Raw genomic sequence first — 13,951 nt, 5'->3', positions numbered from 1 at the left:
TTAGAGTTTTTTTATTTTTCGTAATTTAGTGTTTATTATTTTTGGTAATTTTAGATTTTTAATTTTTTTTTGAAGTGTTAGGTTTTTTAAATTTGTAATTTTGATTTTTTAATTGGTAGTTTTTTAAATTTTATTAGAATAGTTATGTTAGGTTAATTTATAGTTTAAACTTTTTTATTTCACAGGTAAGTTTTTATTTATTTTAAGATAGTTATATTGTAATTTTAATTTAAAGTTAGCAGGGTGTTAGGTTTATGAGTTAATAGTTTAATTTAGTGTTTTGCGATGTGGGGGGTTGGCGGTTTAGGGGTTAATAGGTTTAGTTTAGTAGTTACGATGTGGGGCTGTAGGTTTAAGGGTTAGTACTTTATTATAGTGTTGGCGATGTGGGGGGCCGGCGGTTTAGGGGTTAATAACTTTTATTAGTGTCAGGGAGCAGCGGAATTGGGTTAATATATTTATTTCCTGTCGATGGCGTCTTAACTTAACTTTCTTTTCCCCATAGACATCAATGGGGTTGCGTTACGGCGATCTCCATTCCACGATCGCAGGTGTTAGTTTTTTTCTAACACTCTCTCCCCATTGATGTCTATAGCGTAAAGCGCGCATGAGCACTTAAACTCAGCCCTTGGCTTTTGTGCGGTATGGAGCTTAACGCACTATAACGCACAGCGCAAGGAAGTTTTCAGTAACTCGTAATGGCAGCGCTATGGAGATTGCAATAACGCAATTTTTTTGGCGTTAGTTTCGCACCCTGTTTAGCGCAAAACTCGTAATCTAGGTGAGATTATTAAAAAAGTTTGGATTTCAGAATAAATTTGGATTTTGGAATTCTTAATTTGGGGATTTGTTCCTGTAACTAAAACTTCCTTTTACATTATATTTTTGCAGGTCATCATAAATTACTATAGCGTGACAAGTTGGGGAAATGGCAGCAGAATATGGAAGCTTGAAGATCTGTCAAGGTCATAAAACAGCACATTTTTTGGATGTCCAATTTTTTAGTAGTATGATAGTATGAATGTTAGTATTGATTTTAGAAAGAACTTCTAGAATAGATCTGGTAATCACAGCAGATTAAAGGCCAGATTACAAGTGGAGCACTATCGTTAGAACGAGGAGCATAAACGCGATCGCGAGATTGGGGTTTTCTTATGTTCAAATGCATATTACTGTTAAAATTACTGCATTACCGGTCTCCATATTTTCTATGGGTAGCGTTGAGCGATAATATGCGTGCATATTACAAGTTAAAAGTAAATGCGACTATGCAAACGCAATCGCATTTACCGCTCAAACTTTCAAGTCACGTAAAGAGTTTGTCCGGTGGAAACAGTTGCACTAAACTACACTTTGAACCCCTAAACCGCCACCCCCTACATCGCAAACTACTTCTTTAAACTATTAACCCCTAAACCTCCAAATTCCCCACTACAAAGTAAGCTTCTACACTGTTAACCACTAAACCGCCACCCCCACCGCAAAGTAAGCTTCTACACTTTTAACCCTAAACCGCCAGCCCCACACATATCAAAGTCCCCCTTACACTATTAATCCCTAAACCGTCAGCCCCCCATTGCAAAATAACCCACTAACATTTAAACTTCCTAACCTAACACCCCAAACCCAAAATAGACTAACCCTGCCTTTTAGCGTTATTTTGCGTTGGGGGGAAGATGGTTTAGGGATTAATAGTGTAGTATGGACTTTGCGGTGGGTTATGTGGAGGTTTAGTGGTTATTAGAGTAGGGGTCTTATGGCAATTCTGGTTAGCGCGCGAGTAGGGTGTTTTTTCAACTTTTTTTTCATTGACTTCTATGGGGGTTATCACATGTGTGATAGTGTAAGTTCGTTCGGCTTTTTTTGCTCGTCGGGTTAGCTTTGAACTCGTAATACCAGAGCAACCCAACAAGCGCAAAAATGTTTACTGCTGGCGCAGTTACCACTCTAGCAAAAGCGCTAATTAGCGCTCCACTTGTAATCTAGCCCTAAATGGGTGTTTGTGCTTTAAAATGTATTTATTTATACAAACAACGCCCTGGTTTAGAGAACATGTGTGCATAATTATATTTCAACATAAAATCTAATCAAAGTTTATAAATGCTCAGGTTATTTCACTCAGCTTACCTAGTAGACCTCCAAAGGTGATGGCTGGAGACAGAGCTGCAAAGTATATGAAAAGCGCAGCAGCAAGACACTGGCTGTTCAGACCATCCTTGATGTCACTCCAGTATTTTACATACCGTCGTCGAATGTCCCTAACCAAACCACCAAAAAGAACCCCAGATCGTTCAAGAGGATCCAATTCACTATCTCCATCATCATCATCATCATCGAGCTTCAATAGACATGGCTCTGCCATGGAAGAATAATGGGCATTAACAAAGCAAAAAAAAAAGAGAAAAGTTAGTAGTTAAAGTGACAAACATTAAGGGCTAGATTACAAGTGGCAAGCTAATGATAACCAGTATGAGTGGTTCATGCTACCATTAGCGCACCACTTTGATATAACAAGTCCATGGTAAAGTGCATTAACCAGAGAAGGGTTTTAAAAGGATTAAAATGGATATGGTATACGGCAAGTTATTTCATTATAAAGGGTTACAATGTACTGTATATATAGGGGGCTCACAATTTCAAGATCTAAACTACTAGCCAAGCCAAAACGTTACTCGTCACTGATCCCACCAATCACCTGCCCAGACCACACCCACTACCCAACCCCTCTTTGAATATGTTTAGCCATTGTGACACTTTATTGTTTAGACATTTTTAATATTTGTTATTTTAAACCATAACAAATGATGTTATTTTAATACAATTCTTAAAAATATATGCATATCCTGTCTATTTGGCAGTGTATATATGTTAATATAACATTCACCACTTGCTACAGTACAATTTCAACTCACCAATGGCTAGTGGACGAGGAGAAATTTTGAGCAATGAATATATATATATATATATATATATATATACATTGTGAACCTAATTTGCATATCTTACCCAGAATCCTTTGCTGCATTGTAAATAATGTATTCCAGAGGTTTTCTGTGGGAAAAACAAGCCTTCTGGCTTGTCTAGATTTGTTAATGAGCTTCACAATGAGTTATTTTCTCTATTTTATGCGTAGTGGAGGATTTTAAACTCACTTTTTACCTCCCCCTAATTTAAAATGTTGTTGTATATATACATATAAATATATATATATATATATATCTAAATATGTTTATGTATATATATATATATATATATATATATATATATATTATATATATATATATATATATATATATATATACAGTATATGTTTATATATATATATATATATATATATATATATATATATATATATATATATTTATATATCCACACACACACCCCTGCATTTCTGACAGATAATGCAACACTTCGCCCAGAAAATGATTGCAATAACAAATGTTTAGGCATTCTGATGCTTATTTCTTTTGTTTGTATAGGTATGACACAAAAAGTGGAGAGAAAAAAGCCAAATCTGACACATTCCATGCAAAACTCCAGAAATGGACTGAACAAAATGATTGGTACCCTCAATTTAATATTTGGTAGCACACCCCTTGGAAAAAAATAACTGAAATCAATTGCTTCCTGTAACCATCAATGAGTTTCTTACACCTCTCTACTGGAATTTTGGACCTCTCATCTATCGCCAACTGCTCCAGGTCATTCAGACTGGAAAGGGTTCCTTTTCCCAACTGCTGTTTTGAGATCTCTCCACATGTGCTCTATGGGATTGATATACAGGGGGGTAGTTATCAAGCCGTCAACCTCAAATACGCTGGAATTCCGCAGCGTATTTGTGGCGAGGCTGATTCGCCTTAGTTATCAAAGGCTAGAGACCGGCAAAAGTAGAATTTTGTGACGTAAGCTTCGATCCGCCGGACTCAGTCCGACACAGATCGATTCTTACGTCACTCCAGATGTTCCGCACACAAGTGCGGCACAATCTGACTACTTTTGCTAGTTATCAAAAAACTAGCAGGTACGCTCGGCACTTTTCCGGCCCAGCGTACCTGGTTTTCAATCCGCCGCCCTGGAGGCGGCGGATCTCATAGGAATCAATGGGAGTCTGATCATAGCGAAAGTTCATGTTCGCTGCTGCCCAACATCCCATTGATTCCTATGGGAAATGTCTGCACCTAACACCCTAACATGTACCCCGAGTCTAAACACCCCTAATCTGCTCCCCCTACACCGCCGCAACTAAATAAATTTATTACCCCCTAAACCGCCGCTCCCGGAGCCCACCGCAAGCTATACTAAATATGTTAACCCCTAAACCGCTGCAACTATAATATATGTATTAACCCCTAAACCGCCGCTCCCAGACCCCGCCGCCACCTACATGATACCTATTAACCCCTATCCTGCCCCCCCTATACCGCCACCCTCTATAATAAAGTTATTAACCCCTATCCTGCCCCCACTATACCGCCGCCCTCTATAATAAAGTTATTAACCCCTATCCTGCCCCCCCTATACCGCCGCCCTCTATAATAAAGTTATTAACCCCTATCCTGCCGATCCCGGACCTCGCCGCAACTAAATAAATAGTTTAACCCTAAACCGCTGCTCCCGGACCCCGGCGCAACCTATATTAAATTTATGAACTCCTAATCTGCCCCCCCCCTACTCCTATAATACATTTATTAACCCCTATCCTGCCCCCCTACACCGCCGCCACTGTAATAAAATTATTAACCCCTAAACCTAAGTCTAACCCTAACCCTAACACCCCCCAACTTAAATATTAATTAAATAAATCTAAATAATATTTCTATTAATAACTAAATTAATCCTATTTAAAACTAAATACTTAACTTTAAAATAAACCCTAATATAGCTACAATATAAATAATAATTATATTGTAGCTATCTTAGGATTTATATTTATTTTACAGGCAAATTTCAATTTATTTTAACTAGGTACAATAGCTATTAAATAGTTATTAACTATTTAATAGCTACCTAACTAAAATAAAGAGAAATTTACCTGTAAAATAATTCCTAATCTAAGTTACAATTACACCTAACACTACACTATACTTTAATAAATTATTTCTATTTCAAACTAAATACTTACCTATAAAATAAACCCTAAGATAGCTGCAATGTAATTAATAATTACATTGTAGCTATTTTAGGATTTATATTTATTTTACAGGTAACTTTGTATTTATTTTAGCTAGTTAGAATAGTTATTAAATAGTTATTAACTATTTAATAACTACCTAGCTAAAAGAAATACAAAATTACCTGTAAAATAAATCCTAACCTAAGTTACAATTAAACCTAACACTACACTATCATTAAATTAATTAAATAAATTAACTACAAATAACTACAATTAAATACAATTACATAAACTAACTAAAGTACAAAAAATAAATAAAGCTAAGTTACAAAAAATAAAAAAGAACTAAGTTACAAAAAATAAGTTACAAACATTTAAAAAATATTGCAACAATTTTAAGATAATTACACCTAATCTAAGCCCCCTAATAAAATAACAAAGCCCCCCAAAATAAAAAAAATGCCCTATCCTATTCTAAATTAAAAAAGTTCAAAGCTCTTTTACCTTACCAGCCCTTAAAAGGGCCTTTTGCGGGGCATGCCCCAAAGAAAACTGCTCTTTTGCCTGTAAAAGAAAAATACAACCCCCCCAACATTAAAACCCACCACCCACATACCCCTAATCTAACCCAAACCCCCCTTAAAAAAACCTAACACTACCCCCTGAAGATCATCCTACCTTTAGTTGTCTTCAGCCAGCCGACCCACCGATGGAACTGAAGAGGAGATCCGGAGCAGCAGAAGTGATCCTCCAAGGGGCACTGAAGAAGTCTTCCATCCGATGAAGTCATCATCCAGGCGGCGCTGAAGAAGTCTTCCATCCGGGCGATGTCATCTTCCAAGCGGGGTCTTCAATCTTCTTTCTTCAGGATCCATCTTCATCCCGCCGACGCGGAACATCCTTCTTCCCCGACGGACTAACGACGAATGAAGGCTCCTTTAAGGGACGTCATCCAAGATGGCGTCCCTTCAATTCCGATTGGCTGATAGGATTCTATCAGCCAATCGGAATTAAGTTAAGAAAAATTTGATTGACTGATTGAATCAGCCAATCAGATTGAAGTTCAATCCGATTGGCTGATCCAATCAGCCAATCAGATTGAGCTCGCATTCTATTGGCTGTTCCGATCAGCCAATAGAATGCGAGCTCAATCCGATTGGCTGATCCAATCAGCCAATCAGATTTTTCCTACCTTAATTCCGATTGGCTGATAGAATCCTATCAGCCAATCGGAATTGAAGGGACGCCATCTTGGATGACGTCCCTTAAAGGAGCCTTCATTCGTCGTTAGTCCGTCAGGGAAGAAGGATGTTCCGCGTCGGCGGGATGAAGATGGATCCTGAAGAAAGAAGATTGAAGACCCCGCTTGGAAGATGACATCGCCCGGATGGAAGACTTCTTCAGCGCTGCTTGGAAGATGACATCGCCCAGATGGAAGACTTCTTCAGCGCCGCCTGGATGATGACTTCATCGGATGGAAGACTTCTTCAGCGCCCCTTGGAGGATCACTTCTGCCGCTCCGGATCTCCTCTTCGGTTCCATCGGTGGGTCGGCTGGCTGAAGACAACTCAAGGTAGGATGATCTTCAGGGGGGTAGTGTTAGGTTTATTTAAGGGGGGTTTGGGTTAGATTAGGGGTATGTGGGTGGTGGGTTTTAATGTTGGGGGGTTGTATTTTTCTTTTACAGGCAAAAGAGCAGTTTTCTTTGGGGCATGCCCCGCAAAAGGCCCTTTTAAGGGCTGGTAAGGTAAAAGAGCTTTGAACTTTTTTAATGTAGAATAGGGTAGGGCATTTTTTTATTTTGGGGGGCTTTGTTATTTTATTAGGGGGCTTAGATTAGGTGTAATTAGCTTAAAATGGTTGTAATATTTTTTAAATGTTTGTAACTTATTTTTTTAATTTTTTGTAACTTAGCTTTTTTTATTTTTTTGTAGTTTAGTTAGTTTATTTAATTGTATTTAATTGTAGTTATTTGTAGTTAATTTATTTAATTAATTTAATGATAGTGTAGTGTTAGGTTTAATTGTAACTTAGGTTAGGATTTATTTTACAGGTAATTTTGTATTTCTTTTAGCTAGGTAGTTATGAAATAGTTAATAACTATTTAATAACTATTCTAACTAGCTAAAATAAATACAAAGTTACCTGTAAAATAAATATAAATCCTAAAATAGCTACAATGTAATTATTAATTACATTGTAGCTATCTTAGGGTTCCTTTTACAGGTAAGTATTTAGTTTTAAATAGGATTAATTTATTTAAGTATAGTGTAGTGTTAGGTGTAATTGTAACTTAGGTTAGTTTTTATTTTACAGGTAAATTTCTCTTTATTTTAGCTAGGTAGCTATTAAATAGTTAATAACTATTTAATAGCTATTGTACCTAGTTAAAATAAATTGAAAGTTACCTGTAAAATAAAAATAAATCCTAAGATAGCTACAATATAATTATTATTTATATTGTAGCTATATTAGGGTTTATTTTAAAGGTAAGTATTTAGTTTTAAATAGGATTAACTTAGTTAATAAGAGAAATATTATTTAGATTTATTTAATTAATATTTAAGTTAGGGGGGTGCTAGGGTTAGTGTTAGACTTAGGTTTAGGGGTTAATAAATTTATTACAGTGGCGGCGGTGTAGTGGGTGGCAGGATAGGGGTTAATAAATGTATTATAGGTGGCGACGGTGTAGGGGGGGCAGATTAGGGGTTAATAAGTTTAATATAGGTTGCGGCGGGGTCCGGGAGCGGCGGTTTAGGGGTTAAACTATTTATTTAGTTGCGGCGAGGTGCGGGATCAGCCGGATAGGGGTTAATAACTTTATTATAGAGGGCGACGGTATAGGGGGGGCAGGATAGGGGTAACTAAGTATAATGTAGGTGGCGGCGGTGTCCGGGAGCGGCGGTTTAGGGGTTAATAACTTTATTTAGTTGCGGGGGGCTCCAGGGGCGCCGGTATAGGGGGTAGTGTGGGTGCTTAGTGACAGGCTAGCAATAAAGCTGTAAAAAAGCCGAAGAGCAGCGAGATCGGATGAGTGATAACTATCACAATCCGCTGCTCATCACCCCGTACTTGGTGCGCGGCTTTTTGACAGCTTTATTGATAACTTAGGCGAACGTATTCAGGTCCGCGGCGGCGATGGTAGGCGAGCTTAGGCGGGCGTATTGAACCGGTGAAGGCAGGTAAAGTAGACGCGTTGATAACTACCCCTCCTGGACTCATTGCTGGCCATTTCAGAACTCTCCAGCGCTTTGTCTTAAACCATTTCTGGGTGTTTTTCACATGTGCTTTGGGTCATTGTCCTGCTGTAAGACCCATAACTTCTGACAGAGAGCCAACTTTCTGACACTGGGCCCTACATTGCACAACATAATTCTTTGGTAGTCTTTACATTTCATAATGCCATGCACACAGTCAATACATCCAGTCCCTGAAGCAGCAAAGCAACCCCAAAACATCAGTGAACCTCCACCATGTTTGACTGTAGGGACTGTATTCTTTTCATTAAAAGCCTCATTTCTTTTTCTGAAAACAGTAGAATGATGGTGTCAGGGTTTTTTCCCTGTTTTGTTTGCTATGTGCTGCTGGCAGCCATTTTACTCACCTCTCTTGCTGACTCTGATGCATACTGTGTGATGCTGCTCATTTCCTGCACTTCCTTTTATGGCCAGACTGGTGTACATCATCCTTGTTGCCCGATTCATTCAAGTCTCAGGGTATTCCGGCTTTGGAGGAGCATCTCCGGCAACTCTGTTCCACATGGGTGCAGATTTAGGATTGCCTTTATCTTTCTATGCAGCACCAAAAGTTCCAGGCTGATCGTAGGCGTCTGCCCGCACCTTCCTACCAGGTTGGTGAGAGAGTTTGGCTGTCCTCCCACAACTTGAATCTTCGTGTGCCTTACAATAAACTGGCTCCGCCGTTATGTTGTTCCTTTTCGAATACTCCGATGGTTCAATCCTGTGGCCTACACTCTTGACCTTCCTCCTGCAATGCGCATCTCCAATGTTTTTCATGTCTCCCTCTTGAAACCATTGGTTTGTAATCGGTTTACCACTGTGTTGCCTCGTCCCCGTCCTATCTTTGTTGACAACCATGAGGAGTATGAGGTCAGCAGCATTATTGACTCTCGTATGTCCAGGGGACGTGTACAGTATTTGGTTCACTGGAGGGGCTACGGTCCGAAGGAGCGTTCTTGGGTTCACTCCTCTGATGTTCATGCTCCGCCCTCCTTCGTGCCTTCCATGCCCATTTCCCCAATAAGCCTTATGTCCTCCGGCAGGGGAGTGGTTGTTGAGGGGAGGGTACTGTCAGAGTTTTTTCCCTGTTGTGTTTGCCATGTGCTGCTGGCAGCCATTTTACTCACCTCTCTTCCTGACTATGGTGTATTGTGGGGGATGCTGCTCAATTCCTGCACTTCCTTTTATGACCAGACTGGTGTGCATCATCCATGTGAGTCAGGATGCAGTCTCAGAATTGTGATGTCATCACTTATTATTTAAAGGGCCTGTGTTCAGTATGCTTTGCCTTTGTGTTGTCTCAGACCTGTTTGTGAGAGTTCCTGTGTATTACCTGGCTGCCTGACGTCCTTCCTGGTTCCTGATCCCTGGCTTGTTCCTGACCCTGCTGTTTTCCTTGTCCCTGATTCCGGCTCGTCTGACTTTTCGCTTTGGCTCCTGACTCGGCTCGTCTGACTACCAGCTCTGGTTTTGATTCCTGGCTTGTTATTTGACTTGTGGACTTTTTATTATTTTTTGCTATTATTACAGGTGTGATTATTTTTGCACTTCTCGTCTCAGTCTGATTCCTGGCACCCTGACATTACGCAAAGGCCATGAATCCTGATGGTGCTAATAATCCACCTTTACCTGCCATCATTTCCAGGATGGATGTACAAGGATCACCGCTTGGATCAATTTGCACTAGCCCTGCAAACCCTGCTGATTCGCACTGCACATTTGGACCAAAGTGTCCCGCAAGTTATGGCTGCTCCTGTTTCCGCTGCTGCACCTATGCCTACCAGGAGCATGTCCGGTTCTGCACCTCTACCTCAGCGATATGAAGGCAATCCTAATCAGTGCAGAGGATTTTTGAACCAGGTGGGCCTTTATTTGAGATGTTAGCTCAGGCGTTTCCCTCTGACAGAGCTAAGGTGGGATTTCTCATCTCGTTACTCTCTGACACAGCTCTTGCCTGGGCTAATCCCTTGTGGGAGACTAATAAACCTGTGATTTCAAATTACCCTGAATTTGTGGCCTCCTTTCGAAGGGTATTTGATGTTCCAGCTCGCTCCTCCTCTGCTGCTAAACTACTCATGTCCATTCAGCAAGGTACAAGATCTGTTGCTCAGTATGCCATTGAGTTCCGTACGCTTGCCGCAGAGGTAGGTTGGAACAATGAAGCCCTTGTTGCCGCCTTCTTTCATGGGCTCTCTGATGCAATTAAAGATGAAGTTGCTGCCAGAGATTTACCAGAGGATCTCAAGGCATTGGTGTCTTTTTTTATCCAAATTGACATCAGACTCAGAGAGAGGCCCTCTTTCAAGGAGCGCTTGCGGAAGCCTCCTGTTCCATTGTCGCCTACGTGTTCGTTCCCACCCATGCCTTCCTCTCCTCCCATGCCTCTTGGACCCGGGTCACCAGGTACTGCTGAGCCGATGAAGCTGGGATTCACGCATCTCTCTGCTAAGGAGAGGGCCTTTAGGAGGAGGGAGGGGCTCTGCCTCTATTGCGGGTTACAGGGCCACCTTTTGAAGTCTTGTCCTACACGGCCGGGAAACACTCACACCTAAGGTCCTGTCAGGGGCAGACCTTGGGTGGTTTATCCTCGTCCCCAGAACCGCTTAAGGAGAAACCTTTGGTCACGGTTGTCCTTTCCTTGGTGGACTCCTCCATAGTCACTCAGGGTCTTGTTGACTCCGGTGCTGCAGGCTATTTCATTGACAGTGCTTTTGTATCAAAGCACTCCATTCCTGTTTTGCCTCGGTCTGTTCTGCTTGCTATTGAGGCCATTGATGGCAGGCTCCTTCAGCCTGCATTCGTTACTCACAAAACTGCTCCGTTGTCCATGGCTGTTGGGGCTTTCCATTTTGAAACCCTCCAGTTCCAGGTGATAAACTCTCTGCATTTTCTAGTTGTTCTGGGTTATCCCTGGCTCCAAAAGCACAATCCCAGTCTCAACTGGCGCAGGTTCAAAATGTTGTTGGGGTCCCCGCAATGTATTTCCACTTGTCTTCGGAAACCAGTTAAAGTCTTGTGCACTCCTTTGGTTTCTCAATTGCCAGAGGAGTACCGAGATTTCCTAGACGTGTTTGACAAGGTGCGTACCGGTACGTTGCCTCCTCACCGGTCTTACGATTGTGCCATAGACCTGCAACCCGGAGCCATTCCTCCTCGGGGCCGGGTGTACCCTCTGTCTGTTATGGAGAATTGTGCTATGGAGGAGTATGTTGCCGATGCTCTGTCGCGGGGGATCATCCGCAAATCCTGCTCTCCTGCAGGGGCTGGCTTCTTCTTTGTGAAGAAAGAGGGTGGCGAGTTAAGAACAAGTATCGATTATAGGGGTCTTAATCGTCTTACCATTAAGAATGCTTACCCTATTCCGCTTATTACTGAACTCTTTGACCACCTCAAGGGAGCTACGGTCTTTACTAAACTTGATTTGAGAGGAGCGTACAATCTCATTAGGATCAAGGAGGGCCACAAATGGAAAACAGCATTTAACACCAGGAGTGGGCATTATGAGTATCTTGTAATGCCCTTTGGCCTATGTAATGTTCCTGCTGTTTTTCAGGAATTTATTAATGATGTCCTACGAGATATGTTGCAACAGTGTGTTGTGGTGTACTTAGACGACATCCTCATACACTCACCCACACTTGAGGCTCATCGTTCTGATGTTACATGGGTTCTTCAGAGACTACGTGAGAAAGGCCTGTTTTGTAAACTCGAGAAATGTGAGTTCCATCAGACTCAAGTTACCTTCCTAGGTTATGTTATCTCCGTTGCAGGGTTCTCCATGGATCCTGACAAGTTATCTGCAGTTCTGCAGTGGCCTCGCCCAATTGGTCTTCGGTCTATTAAACGTTTTTTTGGCTTCGCCAATTACTATAGAAAGTTTATTAAAAACTTTTCTTCCTTGGTCAAACCTATAACAGACATGACCCGTAAAAAGAATGATCCACTCCATTGGTCACCTACTGCCATTAAGGCCTTTGATAGTCTTAAGACTGCCTTTGCTGCCGCTCCAGTTGTGGCTCATCCTAACCCTGTCCTGCCTTTCGTTCTTGAGGTCGATGCGTCTGAGACTGGAGTAGGTGCCCTCTTGTCTCAACGTCCTACGCCTCATGATTCCTTGCATCGGTGTGGTTTCTTCTCTAAGAAATTGTCTCCAGCGGAGAGTAGTGTACCTACTCCTGTTATACCTCCTGACCATATTTTTGCTACCATACATACCAATTTGACTTATCCCTTGGGGGAGGAGATCCTGGGTGCACAAACCAATGCACCTCCTGAGAAACCTAGTGGTAAGTGTTTTGTTCCTGAGAATCTTCGAACTAAACTTTTGCACACTTACCACTATCCTAAAGCCGCAGGTCACCCAGGCAAGAACCAAATTATTTGGTCTGTCACTCGACAATTCTGGTGGCCAGGTCTTCGTTCTGATGTTGCTGCGTATGTTGCCTCCTGCTCAGTTTGTGCACAGAATAAGACTCCTCGACGTCTTCCTGTGGGTCTTCTTCAACTTATTGCTAATGGTGAGCGTCCTTGGACACATTTTTCCATGGACTTCATTGTCGAGCTCCCTGTTTCCAATGGCAATACTGTTATCCTTATGGTGGTTGACCGTTTTTCTAAAATGTCACATTGCACTCCCTTGATGAGGCTGCCTACCGCTCAGGAGCTTGCTTCAATTTTTGCCCGGGAGGTCTTCCATTTACATGGGTTACCCAAGGAGATAGTGTCGGACCGGGGTAGCCAGTTCGTCTCCAGATTTTGGCGTTCTTTTTGTGCTCAAATGGGGATCCAGCTTTCCTTCTCCTCGGCATATCACCCTCAATCCAATGGGGCTGCGGAACGGTCTAATCAAGCTCTGGAACAGTTCCTCCGTTGCTATGTCTCAGATCACCACAATAATTGGTCTGAACTGTTACCTTGGGCATAGTTTGCTCGTAATAGTGCTATTAATGCTTCCTCCAAGATATGGCGAATTATGGAGTTTCAACTATCCTTGTTGCCCGATTCATTCATGTCTCAGGGAATTCCGGATTTGGAGGAGCATCTCCGGCAACTCCGTTCCACGTGGGTGCAGATTCAGGATTGCCTTCATTGTTCTATGCAGCACCAAAAGTTCCAGGCTGATCGTAGGCGTCTGCCCGCACCTTCCTACCAGGTTGGTGAGAGAGTTTTCTTCGTGTGCCTTCCAATAAATTGGCTCCCCGTTATGTTGGTCCTTTTCGAATACTCCGACGGGTTAATCCTGTGGCCTACGCTCTTGACCTTCCTCCTGCTATGCGCATCTCCAATGTTTTTCATGTCTCCCTCTTGAAACCATTGGTTTGTAATCAGTTACCATTGTGTTGCCTCGTCCCTGTCCTATCTTTGTTGACAACCATGAGGAATATGAGGTCAGCAGCATTATTGACTCTCGTATGTCCAGGGGACGTGTACAGTATTTGGTTCACTGGAGGGGCTATGGTCCGGAGGAGCGTTCTTGGGTTCACTCCTCTGATGTTCATGCTCCCGCCCTCCTCCGTGCCTTCCATGCCCGTTTCCCCAATAAGCCTTTTGTCCTCCAGGCGGGGAGGGGTCATTGAGGGGAGGGTACTGTCAGGGTTTT

The 13,951-nt window shown here is 41.9% G+C and overlaps 1 protein-coding gene across 1 annotated transcript in view; it reads right to left on the bottom strand.

Moving 5' to 3' along the window:
• The window catches only part of SLC4A3 (solute carrier family 4 member 3), a 153,917-nt gene that overhangs the window by 71,880 nt on the left and 68,086 nt on the right, over positions 1 to 13,951 (bottom strand). Inside the window, exon 9 of the mRNA XM_053689813.1 lies at positions 2,128 to 2,355. Coding sequence (XP_053545788.1) covers positions 2,128 to 2,355 — 228 coding nt within the window. The remainder of the gene's footprint in view (positions 1 to 2,127; positions 2,356 to 13,951) is intronic.

The sequence above is a fragment of the Bombina bombina genome, chromosome 1, assembly GCF_027579735.1.
Source record: "Bombina bombina isolate aBomBom1 chromosome 1, aBomBom1.pri, whole genome shotgun sequence".
Lineage (NCBI taxonomy): Eukaryota > Metazoa > Chordata > Amphibia > Anura > Bombinatoridae > Bombina > Bombina bombina.
Note: the sequence above shows the minus strand (reverse complement) of the source record. Positions and strands in the feature narration are given on the sequence as shown.